Source organism: Arvicola amphibius, chromosome 13 (genome assembly GCF_903992535.2).
Source record: "Arvicola amphibius chromosome 13, mArvAmp1.2, whole genome shotgun sequence".
NCBI lineage: Eukaryota > Metazoa > Chordata > Mammalia > Rodentia > Cricetidae > Arvicola > Arvicola amphibius.
The window spans coordinates 45,163,225-45,182,013 of NC_052059.1; the positions used below are offsets into that span (position 1 = coordinate 45,163,225).

The following is an 18,789-nucleotide window of genomic DNA, read 5'->3' on the forward strand; positions in this document are numbered from 1 at the left end:
ACGTGCAGACCGTTAGATCTTGTCTTTAGTGCCTGAACAGGGCACTCTGATAACTTCCTATAGCACTTCTTTTGGTGGCGGCGGCAACTTTTGTTGGTGGGTTTTTAAATTGTTGGTTGTTTGTTCGGTTTCGTGGAGACAAGTCTCGTGTAACCAAGTCTCGTGTAACCGAAGCTGACCTTGGCCCTGCTGTAGCCGAGCATGACCTTGAACTTCTGATTCTTCTCCTGTGTCTCCTGAGTGCTAAGATTGCAGGCATGCCCACCGTGCATGGTTTATATATATGGTGCTGGGACTCAAACCATATGGCCTTGTGCACGATAGGCAAGTGTTCTCCCAGCGGAGCCACATCCCACAGCCTTCACATAGCATTTATATTACATTATCTATCATCTGGTGACAGGCGCATAGGCCGAAAGCACCATAGCGTTTTATACAAGGTTAAACATTGATGAATGTTGGTGTCCTTAGTGGGGGACCCCCCACAGAGACTGGGGGCAAGCGTCTGTCCTTACTAACTCCCCTATTCATACCTACTTTCTGTCTCCCTCAGACACGAATGCAGAGTTTGAATCCAGATCCCAGAGCCCAGTATACAAGCATCTATGGCGCCCTCAAGAAGATCATACAAACAGAAGGCTTCTGGAGGCCCCTGAGGGGCCTGAACGTGATGATGACGGGCGCAGGGCCCGCACATGCCATGTATTTTGCCTGCTACGAAAACATGAAAAGGACTTTAAATGACGTTTTCAGCCACCAAGGAAACAGCCACCTCGCTAATGGTATTTTGAAAGCGTTTGTGTGCAGCTAGGAAGCTCTTCTCTTCAGTGTTTGCTCCCTGGGTCTTCTTCCTCCCCAGGACCCAGCAGCCTTCGTCTCTTCGGCAGCTTGCTCAGGAACAGAGAACTCTAGGGTCACGTGATTGCACATGCACACACATATACACACACTCGTACATGTTTTATTCATTCCCTCTTTTTCTGGGGAAAGCTGATGGTAGAGGTGTTTTGGTATTGTTGTGTGGGCTTTTTTTTTTTTCCTTACAAAAACCACTCAAAACAATTAATGATCAGTCATAGGAAAAGAAATCTTTTGAATGCTGGATTGCAAAACAAACAAAAACGCAGAAAAGGACAGCTTCTTTGAGACTATTTAAAAACTGGTCCAACAGGTCTCTCCAGCCCCAGGATCTAACTAAGTTTGGAAAGGTCAAGACGGTTTATGCTGACAGAGGACCTGTGCCACAGCGGAAGGCCTTCCCCGCTTTAAGCTGCAGGAGATTCGGGCCTTTGACCCCCCAGCCTCCTCCGTGTGTCTGAGTCGCATCTTTCTGCAAGCCAGGGCCGAACTAGTTTCCTGTGGTTAATCTGGGGGTGGGGGTGGGGGTAGGGGTGGCTGGGAACTGGGCGTCTGCCGGCAACTATATGTGAGTCAGGAGCCAATGAGCCAGGTTGGGTGGTAGCATGGGGCAGGACTTTAATGGGCTTTTCAGTGGGTGAGACAGGACTGTGGATAGCAGGCAACATAAGGTATGTTTATTTTGACAACATCCATTTTGAGACACTGGAGGAATGGATGTGACCATCAGTAAAGCTCGCCTTTGCTTTTTACCCTACCCAGAACAGAATGCGTCCCTTCCGTCAGCCACCCTTAGAAACAAGCATCCTTGGCTATTTTGATGATTTGGCTTTTCAGCTGGCGACCGTCACCAAGCGCCATGCCCTCGTGCATCTCTGAGGCTTACAGGCCCAAACCACCTTCCATAATGGCTCAGCTCTTTGAAGGAAACCGTCTGCCCAGTGCTATCCCCGCAGCCCCTTTCTGGGGTCTGTGTGTGCAGTCGGCAGGAGCCGCTAGGTGCTTTCCTGAGAGGTGACTTAGTTTGTCCCTCATCCCTCCCACTAGTCATTGTAACTGGCAGGCAGCTGCGCGGCAGTGGGAGGCACTAGGAAGCCAGAAGCAGAAATTCCAGGGGCCGGTTCAGGCTTTCAAAGCCAGGCCAGGAGAGACCTTAGATGAAGATCACTCACCAGTCCAGTCCTAAGCGTGCTTGGACTTCAGTTAAGGCAGCCAGTCATATGCATGATGCTATCCCCATCAGTAGCCTCAGAGATTTATCTGTACCGAAAGGCTCAAGACAAGAGAATCAAAGTCTAGGCAAAGTGTGGTTTCTGGCTCCAACCTTTCCCACGGTTGACTTACAAGGAAAGGAAAAGTCTCCGAGATGTGTAGAACAGACACCCTGGTCCTTGTTGTAATTCAGCATTCCTACCTCCACTTTGGGGTTTTAAAGTTTGCTCACCTGGGCTGAGCCTCTCGCTAGTCAGCTTTGAGCCTTAGAAAGCTATGTTCATCCGACCATAAGTTCAAGGAACTTTCCGGGGCACCTGGAGTCAGCGGTTGATTTTCTGGAGTTTGTTTTGCAGGGATAGCTGGGAGTATGGCCACCCTACTCCACGATGCAGTAATGAATCCAGCGGAAGGTAATGTTCCACGGCTCCAGGGAGGGACAGTGGGGGACAGGTAGAGAGGCTGGAGGAGCTGGGGACAGGAAGGTGGGCAGGGGCTGGCTTTATCAGCCTGCAGGAAGATTGCATTCTTTATACATTACTGGGAGGTCTCAGGAAAGCCAGGGAGCCCTGGGTTTCTAAGCGCTTCCTGCCATGGAAACAGCTAAGCAGAGCTGTTCTGCCTACTTGGCAGCATCCTAGGAGACGTTAGAAACTACCCTTCAGGCCCTGCCCCAGGCCCACTGGGGCAGAATTCTTGGGGATTGCTTTGCGTGGTTTTCAGTACAGCACAACCTATGTGTTCAAGGGTGTGCTCAACAAACACATATACACGTCGGACACTGTGCGTGTTTAAGGGCGTGATCAATAAGCACATATACACATCAGACACTGTTCGTTCTTTCCAAGCACAGATTTTTTTTTTTTGTCTCCATCTCATTCACTGTGGGTTGTATCACCCACCCCCTTCAATACAGAATCTCACCATACAACCCAGGATGCCCTGGAACTCCCCTGAGACCCAGGCTTGCCCAAACTCCAAACCTTTCTGCCTTAGCCTTTTGAGCACTGGGATTATTGGCGTATATACATCACCACACCCTTGATTTTTAATGATTATAGAACATTTCAAGAAAAAGTAAATATATAGAATTATTACCCCTACGTACCTCTAAAATTAACATGTGGCCATTTTGAGGGGGGCTACCTTTTCTTATTCTTTTATTTGGGGGATCCTCTTATAAAATAGGGCAGTATTTATAACCCACTTATTGTCCTTATGCATACTTAAGTCATCTCTGACTGATTCCTAGGTTTTCGTACTATGTAAGTAGATGTTGTATGATGTCCCTTAGGGCATAATGCCAGGGAAAAGGTCTGCATGTGTTTGCTGCAGACTGTTTTCTTTCCTGCTTTTTTTGATGTACAGTTACTTAAATCTGTGCATACAGAATTATGGTATAGAGGGACTGACTAGCTGTATATATCTTGGGATTCCATCTTTTTTTTTTAAAAAAAAAAAAACTTCATACAGGGACCCGACAATGACAGTCACATGGTCAATATTAAGTAAGCAGAGTTTATTTAAGTAGTACTTTTGTTTGTTTTTGTAACCCAGGCCGGTCTTGAAATCTCTACCCCCCTATCCCAGCCTCCAGATTTCTGGGATTGATTCTAAGTAAATGCTACTACACCTGGATGTCTGTATTTTTTTAAAGAAGTAATTATGTCTATGGGTGTTTTGTTGGCATGTATTTATGTGAGCCTGGTGCCCAGAAAAGGGTATGGTTCATCTCTCTTGCCCACTTGGCTTTACTCTTGACTCAGTCGGGTCTCTGTTTAAAGATGGACCACATCATGAGGATGCTCTTGGCCGTGTGTAGGTGCCGTCCAGACTCTAGGGAACGCACTTCATTTTCTCTGGTCCTATGAACCAGAATTTATTTTGTCTTTAAGCCAGAATCTGCACTAGGGGGTGCCACTCAGCTTGGACAGATGTAATTCTAGTGTTGTCCCAGGTGAACTGTGATACAGATTAGAATCAGAGAAGTCAGCGTTTTGTTTTGAGACAAGATCTCACTATGTAGTCCTGGCTGGCCTGGAACGCCCTGTGTAGACCAGGCTGGCCTTGAGCTTATAGAGAGCCACCTGTTTTGTGCCCCCTAAGTGCTGGAATTAAAGGCATGTGCCAGCAGGCTCAGCTCAGGGACACTCTTAATAGATGGGCCAAGGATAGGTCAGGGAGACGGAGATATTCGTGGCCAATGTGTAGGCGGCTAGGACCTGGGGATCAGGTTGTCTGATCGAACCTCAAGTGAATGCCTGATTTGGGGGTGACCTCTCATTCGAACTTCAGACAGGAAATTCTTTAGAAGTTCCCACTTTCCTGGCACGGGGTCCTGGAGGCAGAAATGGAACAAAGTTGAGTCAGGTTGCCTGGAGCTGGCCCTCCATGGCTTCTTGGCTGGGGCTATGTGTGTGCTGTCTTGGTCCCTGTCACCAGTGTGCGTTCTAACGTGCTGTTTCTCTTTATTGGTTGGCTCCCCATTCCACTCCCATCTGGGACGGGAGGGGGCCAAACCAACCACCTGCCTGTCGGTTGCTCCTCCCGACCCGGACACAGTGGTGAAGCAACGTTTACAGATGTACAACTCGCAGCACCGGTCAGCCCTCAGTTGTATCCGGACAGTGTGGCGGACCGAGGGGTTGGGGGCCTTCTACAGGAGTTACACCACCCAGCTGACCATGAACATCCCCTTCCAGTCCATCCACTTCATCACCTACGAGTTCCTGCAGGAGCAGGTCAACCCTCTCCGGAACTACAACCCCCAGTCTCACATCATCTCCGGAGGCCTGGCCGGCGCGCTGGCTGCAGCCGCCACCACCCCGCTGGATGTCTGCAAGACCCTCCTCAACACGCAAGAGAACATGGCGCTCTCCCTGGCCAATGTCAGTGGCCGGCTCTCGGGCATGGCCAACGCCTTCAGGATGGTATACCAGCTCAACGGCTTCGCGGGCTATTTCAAAGGTCTCTATGCGCGAGTCATCTACCAAATGCCTTCCACCGCCATCTCCTGGTCCGTCTATGAGTTCTTCAAGTATTTCCTTACAAAGCGGCAGCTGGAGAATCGAACTCTGTACTAAAGGAACGGGCAGTGGGAAGTGGTTCCAGCATCTTTTGTTCCTCCCTCATCCCCTTGTCATCACACCCAGGCCCTGTCCTACAGGGTGTTTGCGCCGGGCCCTTCATTCTCTGGTGCCCTAGAAAGGGAATGACCAGCCTCCACTGCTCAGAAGGCTGGCTGTGGGGACACCCCGGGTGGTGGTAGGTGGGGAAAACTTGGGAAGGAGAGTGAGAAGTTGCTTTTTCTCCTCCTTCCTGGAGAGGAATGTAGCCTTTCTGCACCCCTGTGGCCTCCTCCCTAGATCTTTAGATCACGCCACAGAGGAGAGCAAGGACCCAGTAAGAAGAGTTCGTATACATAAAAGGACCATTACCCAGTCTAAAATAGGTGGATAATGTTTATCCTTTATTTTTCTACATAGAGATTTTTGAAATTGTGTGTGCTTGTGTGTGTGTCCATAAATAGTATTAGAGTTGGGATGATGTACCTGTTTTTGTTTTTTTTAATAAGAGTTGAATTCTTCCATCGTGAGAAGTAAAACAAAACAGGGAAAAAAGGCACCAAAGTACTAAGCGGCTTGCTGCTGTGGCCTGGAGTTGTGTGTAGCAGCCCTCCCAAGGGAGTTTAACTTGAATGTAAAATAATAAATACAAAGTTTATATTTTGAATTTCTCTTTTCATGGGGGAAAAAGGTACGTTGAAAACAAGTCAAAATAATGATCTATCACTTGGAGCTTTTTTTTTTTTTAAATCTTTTTAAACAAACAACAAAAAGTCACCTGTGTGTGCCTTTCTGTCTCTCCTAAGATTTCCAGGACCGAAGCTATGGCCCTGGAGGATTTGCCTCCGTCTGTGGACACAGCCGTACAGTACTAAGCATGCTGGCTGTCCACACTGTAGGGTAGTGGGCCCGGGAGAATAAGAATGTCTGGCCTTCACCTTTCCCGAGAGTGATGTGAATGTGTGCCTCCCCGATCAGCACTTAGCACTGGGTGCGCCATCATTTGCCTAGCAAATTAGCGGGACGACTCCCGCCTTGGTCTTAGGACTGATTTCTGTAGCGACCTCAGTCTCAGGCACTTCAGCTAATTTGGTCATTATGTGTTTTTATTAAAGTCACCCCTTAACCCATTTCCCCTGCAGTCTAGGGATTTTTGAAAATCATAGACTATTTCCGGCACTCATCTGTCCCCTGCCCTGTTTGAGACCCGGGTCTTGCCCATCACTGCACTGAGGCCGGCCTTCCAGCCTGGACTGCACTGCTGGAGCCTGCTAGGACCCTCTCTCTCTCTGCCTCTCCAGAGCCTCTCAGCAGCCTAGGCTCCTCCTGCGTCACTTGAGAGCCTATGTCCTCTCTGCTTTGTTTTCTGAAATGGAGTCGATCATCTCTGAGAGAACACACAAGCCTGTGTCTTCTAGTCTGTCACTCTCATGGAGAGGACAGAATGGTCTCCATGTCCCTCTTCCCGCTTGTCTATGAACGGGCAGGGGACACACTGGCGTTTTCATTTCCTTGGCCCTGGTCTTGTTTGGAAGCCATGGCTGGCATGCTCCTTCTCACTGGGGAAGCGTGGACCTTAAGTTCCTGTGGCTAGGTACCACTGCCTGGGAAAAATTCAGCTTGAACTTGGAGACTTTTCATCTTGGGGCCACACATCACCCAGTGCCCTTGGGCACAGGTTTTGATTTTGTCCGCTAACCGTGAGAAGTTAGATGATGGTCAGCTGTCTTCCTTTTTTCTGCTCAGAAGGAGGAGAGAGCCGCCTCGAGTACTTAGACGTTCTCCACGAGGGCTTGGTGGCTGGCTGCTGAGCTGTCATACCACAGGGTGACAGGTTTCTGTGCTTGCGGGTGTCTGAGACTAGCTAGGCCTTTTCTCACTGATTGTGTTTCTGCCGTCCCCCCGCTAGTGTTGAGTAGTGTTAAATATAAATGGAAGGGGGAATCAAATCATAGAGTCTAGAGTAAAATGGGAGTCAACTCTGAAACATTCCTACCACACCCTGTGGTCCATCTGGTGACGAATCCTGCTGCAAAAACAATATTCCCTGTTGGGTTTTCTTTACCGCTACCTTCTTTTGGAATAGCCAGGGCCATGTAAGATGAAGAAGTAAGACTCGGACTTCGCAACTCTGTGGGCTTAAGGTCCAGGGGTCCAGTCCTTGCTGTCGCCTCCCTGTGGTGATGGGTGGATCTACAGAGAGGCAGCTTTTTAACCAGCCCGACCCACCCAGCCATTACAGGTTGAGCAAGTGAAAGGTTGTTAAAAGTTGTGAAGCCCTAAACTTGTTTCTCACTCCTCTAGGGCTTACGTTGTCCCCTCTCACCCTTTGCTCCAGGGTTGGTATTGTCCGCGCGCCAGGCGCATTAATGGCCTGTGATTTGTGATTTTTGACATGGCAAAGATCTAAATAGGAAAATGCTTCCCCTGTCCAGTGGCCAGGTTAATAGAGTTATCGGCATCTTTGGAGTGACACCCAAGGATGGACCATGTGACCTGGGTGCACTGTTAACACTTTAGCTGTGTGTGTGTTCTCATGATCAGGGCACATGACAGTCAACCACTTAATAGATGAGTGTTAATTTATTATAGAATAAAACATTGATCTTTAAAAATGGGAATGTTCTTAATTCATGACTATTTTTTAAAATTGGAATAACTATAATTACTTTTATGTGTGCTTGTGTGTGTCCCCCCCACCATGTCTTACAGCCATCCTCCTCCAAATGTTACCCCAAGGCTGTATCTCCCACACACTGCTATGCCAGTAAGGTTCTATTTAACTTTATTTATGGGTGATTGTGTCTGTAAACAACAGATGTGCCGCCGCCCAGTCGCACACTGTGGGATAAGAGTGGCCCAGTGTTATTCTCTGAACGTCTTAAAATGCCTGTGGTCAAGATTGTTTTCGCCTTGTGACTTCTGAGCGCGGGGAGCTGCAGCGTGTTCCCATGTGGGGGTGTCTGCTGTGCTGCTACAGTTGTAACACTGGAGCTGGAGAAAATAAAGCATTGTTCTGGAAAGCGTTGTGGACTCTTTGTGAACATGGGGCGGGAGGGGGAGGAGGGGGGAGTGGTCATAGAGGAGACTGCTAGACCGGGAACTAGCCCAATTGACTGCAGATCACTACTTTGCCAGCAGAGGGCGCGGCTGCACATCACCGTAGCAGAGGGTTCTGTACATACACCACATTAGCTGGAGGTCTGCCGTTTTTTCTTTTTCCTTTTTTTTTTAAAATTTATGTGCATTGGTGTTTTGCCTGCACATATATCTGTTTGAGGGTGTTGAGTACCCTGGAACTGGAGTTTTAGACAATATGTGAGTTGTCATGTGGGTGCTGGGAATTGAACCTGGGTCCTCTCGAAGAATAGCCAGTGCTCCTAACTGCCGAGCCATCTCTCTAGCCCCTCTTGCTTACGTTGAATCACTGGGGGATTGTGACTTTTCTCTGCGTATACCTTCGTGGAGAGTCAGTTGGGAACCTCTTACAGAAAAAGCCCCCAATTGGCCAGAGTCCACACTCCCAAACCACAGCCAAAGCCAGAGAGTAGAACTTTCACAAGAGGAGCAAGTGAGGAAGCCTGAAAGGAAAATGTTTGCTTTGAGAACTCTGGACGCTGCCCACAGGGTCAAGGTCAGTAAGACTGCTGAGTCCCTACCAAAGGTACAACGTTAGAATGGAGGCTGAGCCTGGGGTCCAGCTGTGAACACGGGTGCCAGGTGGGCAAAGGTGCTGGGCAAAATGTGTGGGTAGCAATTTTCTGTCTTGCCCACAGCCAACCCCGAACTCCTCAAACTTACCTCATGGCTTGTAGCGGCTGCGTCTTGGTATGGGGTGTGGTAGAGTGGGTTCAACCTATTCTCCGGGCCTGGATAAACTGAGCCAGCAAATACGTAGTAACTGCTGATAACAGAATCCACGCTGGAGCTGTGGGATGGATGTAAAAGATGTCCTTACCCTCAGAGACCCTGAAACCCAGACTACAAAGACAGCCAGACCCGTTGGCGCAGGCCCGTCATCCCAGCTACCTGGGAGCCAGGAGGTGACAAACTCAAAGCCAGCTAAAGTGCCCATTCTTGGCGAGGACCTGGGTTCAGTTCCCGGCACTATGGGTGACTGACAACTCTAGCTTCAAGGAGTCTAATGCCTCTGACCTCCATTGATTTCGGCGCTTACGTGTACATACACATAATGGGAAATAATTGTAAAATAATTTTTAATGTTTGAAGCGGTCTAAGGCTGAATGGCAGAGTGCTTGCCTAACATGTGCCGGAGATTCTGGCTTAGGTCCCTACCACCAAAAAGCAAGATAAGGGACTTTCTTATTGACACACTTGAGTCCCCATTCCCTAAGATGGCAGTGGAGGAGGTTGCTATGGAAGTTACATGCAGTGCAGAACCTCTTTATCTGCTGGACGGCCATCCCAGCCTGAGGTGACGTTAGGCTGGACCTCTGCAATCTGCTCCAGTGGGGCTGTGTTCACCACAGAAAGTAGTAGCTTCTGCAGATCTCGGCTTTTGCTTTCCTGAGATCTGGCAGTATACCAGTTTGGCCTCTATAGCACATGTTCGGTGTGTAGTGACATTTTTGTGGAGAGTGAGAAAGCTTGGGGTCCTCTCTAGAGCACCCATAATTCCTGCCTTAAAGGGTTCTAAAAGGAAGGGTTTTCTTTTTTCCTCAGCTCAGATCTCCTGTTGTGATTTTTTTTTTTTTTTTCCCGTGGGTTAACTACTCTCCTGGGAAGACCTTAAGGGGCCAGGGCCTCGGGGAGAATGTCTTCCTAATACTGAACACAACACTCAGCTGTGTGTGTGTTGGGGGCGGCAGGGGAGGAGAGGAAGAATATTTCCAAGTAAGGGGCTTGCTCACTCCTGAGAGGAAGGGAGGGACGGAGCAGAGAGATGAGAAAGGAGTGCGTCTGAAACTTTTGGGGTAATCCCCCCACCCCCCTTCCAGGTAGGCTTCACTGCCCAAAGATTCTGCCTCCTCCAAAGAAAGCCATTAGCTGAAGATCAAGTGTTTAAACACTTGCGCCTGTTGGAGACATTTCACACCCAAACCATAGTATTGCTCTTGCAAGAAGTTTGACCCTTAGGTAGCAGGTTATGGGGTGATGCTGAAGGTCTTTGGAAGTCACAGGGTGAGTGGGGTTGGTGGGCATCCTAGGTAGTTTGGTGTCATAGTGAAATTTCCCAGAAGGATGGCTAAGGGGCAGGCCAAGAAGATTGGAATGAAATGCTAGGATCTGAGATTCGATGGAGATTTGGGGGTTGGGACTGTAGTGCTGGCTGAGAAACACTCCTGAGGGCAAGAAGGACCTCACTAAAATGATCAGCAAGGGGCAATACCAGATCCTCTCCAAGTAGCTGTGCCTCAGTGGTCACAGAGCACCTGAAGCCAGTGAAGAGAAGAGAGAGGCTGGGAACTGAGTGACCGGGGAAGGGCAGAGAGATAGGAGCCAAGCTAAAGAGAGGACCAAGTGTTCCCCATGTACAGAGAGAACCACCATGGGAAGGCCTCGGAGCTCAGCTCCTCAGCTGCCACCTGCTGATCCTGGCCTCCACTTGCTGGTCATACACTAAGTGCTGGGATTACAGGCATGTACACCACCTGTTTTGAAAAGTTTTTGACTTGAGAGAAATACATGTGGCTGTAGGAATGATTATTTTAAAATTACCCCATATTCCTGTCCCATGTGTCCTGAGTAGGGTGGGGAGGTCACAAGAACATAGAAGTGATAGAGGTGGATGGAGAAATGGGGGGGAGGCACAAAACATTTTTCTCAAAGCTATTATAATGGTAGCTAATGTATATTGACTAAAATATATAATTTAGATATATTTTATGTGTATAAATATTTTGCCAGCATGTATATATGTACATCACTTGTGTACCTGGTACCCTAAGAAGTTAGAAGAGAAAGTTGGCATCCCTAGAAATGGAGTTATGAATGTTTATGAGTCATCTTTCCAGTCCCATATTCTGTTTTAAAAAATGACCAGAGGGCCTCATTTGACCAGAAGTGCTCATGAAAATAAAATCTACTAATAAAACAATTTATGAAATGCAAAGGATTCATCACCATATTCTGCTGAATTCTATTTTTTTCATGACAATGTTCTGAACTGTCCCAATCTCGGATTACTTCATATAGCCAAGTTGCTGGACAATAGCTATTCCTTTGTCCCTGAGATGTCGTCACACAATAAAATCGTATTGCTCCTAGTTTTTATGTCAATGTCTGGAGTGTCGTCGTCTTCACAGATGAACATCCTCCGGTGTTTGTCGTGAATAAATCCACACACGTGTAAGTGAGGACCCACTCCGCAGATAAGAGCAGGGAGTTTAGGAGCCTCTGAGACGTGTGTGCACTAAGAATCATGGAAGCAAGGGGAACATATTAGAGCAGAGACATAGTTGAGGTTTTAATGTGGTAACACACTATTTTTACTGGACTAGTACACGTAGTTTATGAAATGCAATTTAATATTTGATTCCCAGCTCAATCCTGAATTTCTACTTCTGGCCACAAGGTGGTGTCTAGTATTCATTAATGCTGGAGTCGGGCACCTTATTTGTTGTTGGCTCAACCCGGAAACCCACCCAGACCCACCTCTTCGCCCTTCCTATACCTTTTTGCACCAGATTTTTTTTTCAAGTGTCAGCATTTCTAAAAATAAAAAATAAAAAATTGGTGACCATGTTTTGGTCAATCGTATCTGTGGTAAGATACGCATATGTACTTTCAATGTTTTAGTTCATCCTTGATCGTGTATCAGGGTCTCATTCATACAGCCTAGAACAGAGGCATGTATGCATTTACAAGTGCCTGTCTTAGGCTGCGCACTGGTTAGCTTGCGAGGATGATGTTCCAGAGGGGCCTGCTCAGAAGGTGACTTTACAACGAGGTATACCCAAGGTGCATACACAAGATGGCCATAGAAGGAAGCACACAAATCCAGGTGTCTAAATTCTAGACTGTGTTCAGTGTAAGGTCTCTAGATCCATGGGGGATTAATTATTTTAGATCTACATATTTTATGTGTATGACTATTTCGCCTGCATGTATGTATGAATGCCTTGTACATCCTGGCAGAGGACAGGAAAGGGCATCAGAGCCTCTGGACTAGAGTTGCAGATGACCATGAGCCATCACGTAGGTGCTGGGAACCAAACTCAGGTCGCTGCGAGAGCAACACACCAGCACCCCTCATCCACCTGCATGCACCACGAAGGTTTAAGATGGACAGGGGCTCCCTGATGCTTTACACGGTGATGTCACCACATGGAACTAAAACCAACAATAAATGTTGGTTTTAGAAAAATTAGAAATTAGAAGAAAAATTTCACAGGTGACAGTGATTTAAAATAGTGGATGTGCCTCAGTCTCCCTAGTGCTGGGATGACAGGCAAGTGTCACCATGTCCAGCTGTGACCTGTATGTTCTTGGAAAAGGAAATTTTGGACAAGAAAGTATAGACCAGGGAGTATGGATATTATAAGCAGATCTCTGAATGACAGAGCACTATGTCATCATTGAGATAGGTACATCTTTTTGGTGTGTACACCTGTGTGTGTATTTTCACAGGTGTGTGTGTGTGTGTGTGTGTGTGCATGCACACATATGTAAGCCGGGGGACTGTCTCTGCTGGTGTTTTTCAGATTTTGCTGTGGTTGTTCTTAGTTGCCAACTTGACATACCTGGGACAAGGGACTCTCAACTGAGAAACTGCCCCATCAGACTGGCTTATAGGCTTTTCTGTGGGACATTTTCTTAACTGCTAATTGATGGAGGATAACCTAGCTCACTGTGGGTAGTGCCACCCTGGGAAAATGGTCCTGGGTTATATAGGAAGCAGGTGAACTGAAGCAGGAGGCAAGCCAGTAAGCAGCTTTCCTCCCTGGTTTTGCTTTAACCTCTTGCCTTGAGTTCCTGTTTTGGCTTCCCTTGATGAGGGACTGTAAACTGTTACAATAAACCTTTTCCTTCTCAAGTTACTTTTGGCCATAGTGTTTACCACAGCAACAGAAAGCAAACTAGAACAGTTGGTGTCCACTTTTTTTCTGAGACAAAATCTTTCAATGGCCTCAAACTCACCAAGTAAGCTAGACTGGGCGCTGAGGTCCTGGGATCCAGTGGTTTTGGGTATAAAAGTGTCACACCTTGCCTGGCTTTTTTATACGGTTCTGGGGCTTGAGCTTCTGCTCATGTGGGTAAACCATCTCCTCATTCCCCCAAATTAGCCCATCTCATTCTAACTAAATGTAAGGAGACAAAGCTGTGACCTTCTGCTACAACTGCAAGAGTTGAGACTTAGTTAACATTATGGGCTTTTCAGCCACGAGATGGTCCGAATGGTCACTTTGTGGTAGAAGAGGCACTGGGCAAGTCATCACGAATTTCTGTGCTTCATTTTCCCTCTGTACACCACAGGATAATAATTCCCAGCTCAGAAGGCTATAGCAAAGATACTATGAACAATACAAGGGCAACAGGTTGATCACTGGCATTAGAACTCCGTCTTTTGATTCAAAGGTGTGGGGCCACAGTTGGTGGAAGCGCAATGAGCCTGCCTGGGCCTTGGAAAGAGTCCGTTTCTGGGTTGTTGTGTGCAAGGTGGTTGTTTGCATTGTGCACTAGAGATCTAGGACTTAGGAAGGGCAGCTTTAGAGAGGAAAATAGGAATATCTGAAAACCAAAAAGAAATAGCTTGGTTTCAAGCCGTGGAAGCAAAAATCCAAATCCATGAATATTTCATTTTAATGTATCTGAAACATTTTATCAGTTTGGTAACTGCTTCTAGTTATTACATAGCCATGAAGAAATTGTATTTCATGTGAGGCATAGTTAAATTTTAAAATATTGGTTTGCTGTGAGATGAGAACTCCAGTGTAGGAGACCCATGTGGCTAAAAAATTTGTAAAACAGATCCTATGGCTGGTTCAGGTCAATAGATTATTTTAGTCCCCCTGACCTAGCCTTTTCCTTGGACCCATTGAAAATTAGATAGTTAGTTTAGGGTGAGCCCTGAGCTATTCATACTGACATCACAAATTTATTTATAAGCAAAAGAAACTTATTTTGCACCATTTGGAGGCTAGGAAGCTCTGTCCTACACAGGAGTCCTGAAAAAGAATTCCAGTACGTGTGTACTCTATTCCTCCTGAGTGAGTCAGTTGGCCCAGCTAAGAGGCTGAAGAGATGGCTCCATTAACCAGAGCACTTGCAGCTTTTACAAAGGACCGAAGTTCAGTTCCCAGCATGCACATGGTGACTCCAGCTCCATGGGATCAAGCGCCCTCCTCTGGCCTCCTTGTGCACTGCACGCCCAAGGTGCACATACACCCACACAGGCAAACCACTCCAACACATAGAATAAAAACAAAGGCATCTTCTAAAATTTTAATTAAAAGTTCAATTGTCACTGATCCCACCCAAAAGAGAAAAAGGAAGAGAGAAAATAACCCTTAATAGTGTCTGTTGTTTTATATCCTAACAATCTAGCAATTTCTTTTTACTTACTACATATAATCTTCAAGGGTATTATTCCCACTGGAGTTAGGGTACCATTTTCCCTTTTCAGGAAGGTGTGTTCAGTAGGTGGGATCCTGGTGGAGCTGTGGGGGCTTCTGGGTGGGAGAGGCAGCAAGAAGAATAGAAATGAGAGACATGTCTTTCAGACTAAGGCTCCTAGAGGTGGTTCTGACATCCAGCAATAACTTGAATGTCCACCTGCCCGTCCCCCAAGATACTTGGTGCTAATATGGACTTAGTAGCTAGAGAGATTGGCAAGTCCGTGTGTGCGTGCTTGTTTGTGGTTGGGAGGGGTCTGGGTTGTTCCTCTACAAAAAGAGACTTCAGAGGGTGGAAGGAACCATCCAGGCTTGCTTTCTGAGACACCCCCTGCACATTTGTTATGCTGTGTGATTGGTAACAATGAGATTTGCATCCATTGTTTTTTCAGGAAGTTACTGAGAAAGGTGAGGAACCCCTTCCTAGGAGGGGCCAAGGCACAGGTGTCTTGCTGTGTTTGAAGAACCACTGAACCTGAAACAGAGCTTGGGGAAGCAGGGCCTGAGGAAATGTGTCCAGGATGTAGGGACTGGCCAGATGGAGCACCTGAGCTAACTGCGCGGCCTGAAAGAAGCCAAGAACAGGAGTGGAGAGTTTACCTGCTGTATTGAACAGGTGTCATCTCCAGCAAACATAGCTAAGCACAATCCTGAGACAAAGGCGACTTCCTCCTTCTGGTCAACCTCATGTTTGCATTTGACATCTGGGCAGTTCTAACACTGGCAGGCTAATAGGAAGGATGTGGCCATGGTCTGGCTCACTGGGGCTCAGGCCCAGTGATCTTAAACTGTGAACAGAATTTGAAAGAAACGATGAAGCTCTTGTGCTCTCGTGGCCCACCTCCCAATAGCCTTGCTGCTGACTTCAGTCGTGATGGGTTTCTCCAGTGAGAGATACTGGCTAGAAGAACTGTTGAAGAGGGGCTCCAGTTCCTTCCTGGCACAGATCTCACGTGGAACAGACAAGGAAATCCCAAATCTCTGTTTATGTAGATAACAGAAGTATTGAATGTGCTGACCAGGTTTACTTTGCAAGAGTTTCCACCAAGTCCACACTGGAAGTCATGTTCTGTCGATGACTTTTTATATAGTTAAATTTAGGAGAATTCAGTGAACATTTGGCTTCTAGATATTGTATCTATTGTTTTAAGAGATGAACACATGGAGTAGAAAGTTTAACATACCTTAAAAATTTATATTTGCTTACTAGTAAATTATAAATAAACTATATAATAAATAATATAAAATATTACAAACAATATAAATTTATGAAATAAGTACAAATAAAATAATATAAAATATATTAACTAAATGTTTTGGTATTGGCTCTGAATTTTGAGAATTAGGCCAGGTGTTGGTGGCATATGCCTTTAATCCCAGCACTTAGGAGGCAGAGGCAGGTGAATCTCAGTGAGTTCAAGGCTAGCCTGGTCTGCAAACCAAGATCCAGGACAGCTAGGACTGTTACATGGGAAAAACCTGTCTCAAAAACAAAAACAAAACAAAAAGCAGAAAACAAAACAACAAAAATAAAAGGGGAGGGAGAGAGAATAGATTAAGAGTTGTCTAATTACCACAATATCCAAAGGCACAAAATTTCTGCTGCCTCTCAAATTTCTCTTGTGCTGCCTCGGTGATACCAATTACTTTTTCTGCCCTTTACTCTTAGCAAATCTGTCTTCATTCTGTACAGACTTGTCTTTTTCAGAATGCCATAAAGGCTATTATGGGTTTGTAAGACATGCCAATTTATTAATCCATTCTCTAATAAAATCTTATTTATATTGCCCATGCTTTGAAATTATGTTGAATAAAGCTGATCTAATAATATGTAAGTAAAATTTTGTGTTGATGTAAGGTTTCCTTTTTATTTATTTTTATGTGTATTTCTGTGTTCCTGCTTGTCTATGTGTATGCAGTGCCTGTGTCGGCCAGAAGAGGGCGCTGGATTCCCTGGAACAGAAGCTACTGGAGGTTGTGAGCCACCACCATGTAGGTTCTAGTCGGTTCCTCGGCAAGGGCAGCTTAACTGCTGTGCAAGCTCTCCAGCCTCCTCGTTTTCTTCTTTCCTCTTTTTATATGTATTCACTGTACATGGCTGTGTTGCCTAAGAACATTTTCATACACGTACACGTCGTACATTGACCATGTTCCCTCCCCTCTCCCCATTCCCACTGGGTCCCACTGCCCAATTCCCCCCCCCCCACCCCGGGCAGTTTAGCTTCTACTTCCATGTTGTGCAGACTCGCATGATTTTACATGTGTTTGTAAACAAAGAACCACATCTGGGAGAAAACATATTTGTCCTTCTTTCTTTCTTCCTTCCTTCCCTTTTTTTTTTTCTTTTTTGTTTTTTGGGGTTTTATGAGACAAGGATTCTCCGTAGCTTTGGTGCCTGTCCTGGAACCAGCTCTTGTAGACCAGGCTGGCCTTGAACTCACAGAGATCTGCCTGCCTCTGCCTCCCAAGTGGTGGGATTAAAGGTGTGCGCCACCACCGCCTGGCTATATTTGTCTTTCTGAGACTTGCTTAATTCCTTTGATCTCCAAGTCGGTCTTTGCACCAGTACCATGCTGTTAGTATAATTAAAAAACCCAGTTATAGTGATACTTCCAGTGCTTTTCTTGCTTAGAATTGTTTTGGCAACCAGGGATCTTTTGTACTTCCATTTGAATTTTGATATTCTTGCTATTTCTTTAAAGAACGAAGCTGGAATTTTGATAAGAATTGGATTGGATCTGATTTTGGAAGTATAGTCATTTTCATAAAGTTAATTCTTCCGATCCATCTTCTCATTCTTGCAAACATCCTCTCCTTCAGCACTAGAGAAGTGTTTCCCATTGTCCTCGGGCCTCCAGGTACCTCCTGAGAAACTGGCAGTCATTTGAATTGATGTCTCCCATCTATCATTTGCTGTTTGCGTGACTGTTTTAAGTACTATTTTCTTCCTATATGGTTTTCATCCATTTGATTATAGTTTGTTGGTCTTCATTGAGTTTGTGTTATCGGGCTTCGATGAGACTTTTACATTTATATCTACCTATCACATCATTTGGGAAGTTCTTACCCTTATTTCTTGAGATTTTAGTTGTGTCCATGTGCCTCATCTTTTATTCTGTGACAGTAAAGACTTGAATATTAGAATTGTTTTGAGGTGTGGGTGGGTGGGCTGAGAGAACCTCAGATGTCATTCTCAGAAGCACCACCCCGCCTCCTTTGAGACAGGATCTCTCCTTGGCCTGGAGTTTACCAACTATGCCGCGATCATCTTGTCTCGGCCACCCTGTGCTGGACTTACAAATGCTCGCTGCCAGGATCATCATCTTTGTGTGGGTGCTGGGCTTCAGACATGGGTCTCTGAAGGCTGACCATCCTCTCCACTTAATATTAGCACTTTTGATGCCCATCTCACAGCATTTTAAGACATGATTTCTTTCTTTCATATCTTTTTTTTCCCTCAGAATGGGAAATTACTATTAATCTATATATAGAGTTATTTTTTTCTTTCCTTTTATTTTGGCTTTTGGATTCTGATATCAGGCATGGTGGCACACCCCTGTAGTCCTAGCCCTTGAGAGGTGGTAGCCGGGAACGCTGCAAGCCCAGGTCACCCGGCCCTACATAGTCCAGACAGGGAGAAAGGGAAGGAGTACGGGAGAAAACTAATTTTACATTCTTGTCAAAGGTGTTTATCTAATTTCACAGGTCATTATTCCAGCAGCGAAGGCATAAGCAGCTAAGAGTTGGCATCTTTTAGTTGTTTCTTAAGAATTGATTATTTCATCGTTGACACTTGGGTAATAGTAGGTAGCATCTTGAGTTCTTGGAATGCTAGAGTCTGAGTGAAATTAAAATCCTCTGGTGGTTTCGTTTGTTTTAGTAGATAACCAACCTCATCATATTCCTAGTCCAAGTTGTTTGCCTCCTGTGGAGAAAGGGGGATGTCCACTGAGTTTTCAAAGCCGTTTTTATTCACCCTTAACCTTCACTCGTGCATGTATCCTGATCGTTCAGTCTTGGCGGTGGTCAGCGGAGATTTTAACCAAAGTTCTGTCCTCAAAGCCTTTACTGTACTTCAT

The 18,789-nt window shown here is 46.0% G+C and overlaps 1 protein-coding gene across 2 annotated transcripts in view; it reads left to right on the forward strand.

Annotated features, from left to right (window-relative positions):
- Nucleotides 1-8,158, forward strand: part of Slc25a37 (solute carrier family 25 member 37) — a 41,074-nt gene extending 32,916 nt beyond the window's left edge. Inside the window, exons 2-4 of one of the 2 annotated variants that reach the window (XM_038310352.1) lie at nucleotides 554-782; nucleotides 2,427-2,483; nucleotides 4,633-8,158. In XM_038310352.1, the coding sequence (XP_038166280.1) occupies nucleotides 554-782; nucleotides 2,427-2,483; nucleotides 4,633-5,153 (807 nt within the window). In that variant the 3' untranslated portion in view covers nucleotides 5,154-8,158. Of the gene's footprint in view, nucleotides 1-553; nucleotides 783-815; nucleotides 1,310-2,426; nucleotides 2,484-4,632 lie in introns of those variants that run through there. The other variant, XM_038310353.1, reaches the window with a different exon arrangement.
- Nucleotides 8,159-18,789: the final 10,631 nt, after the last annotated feature.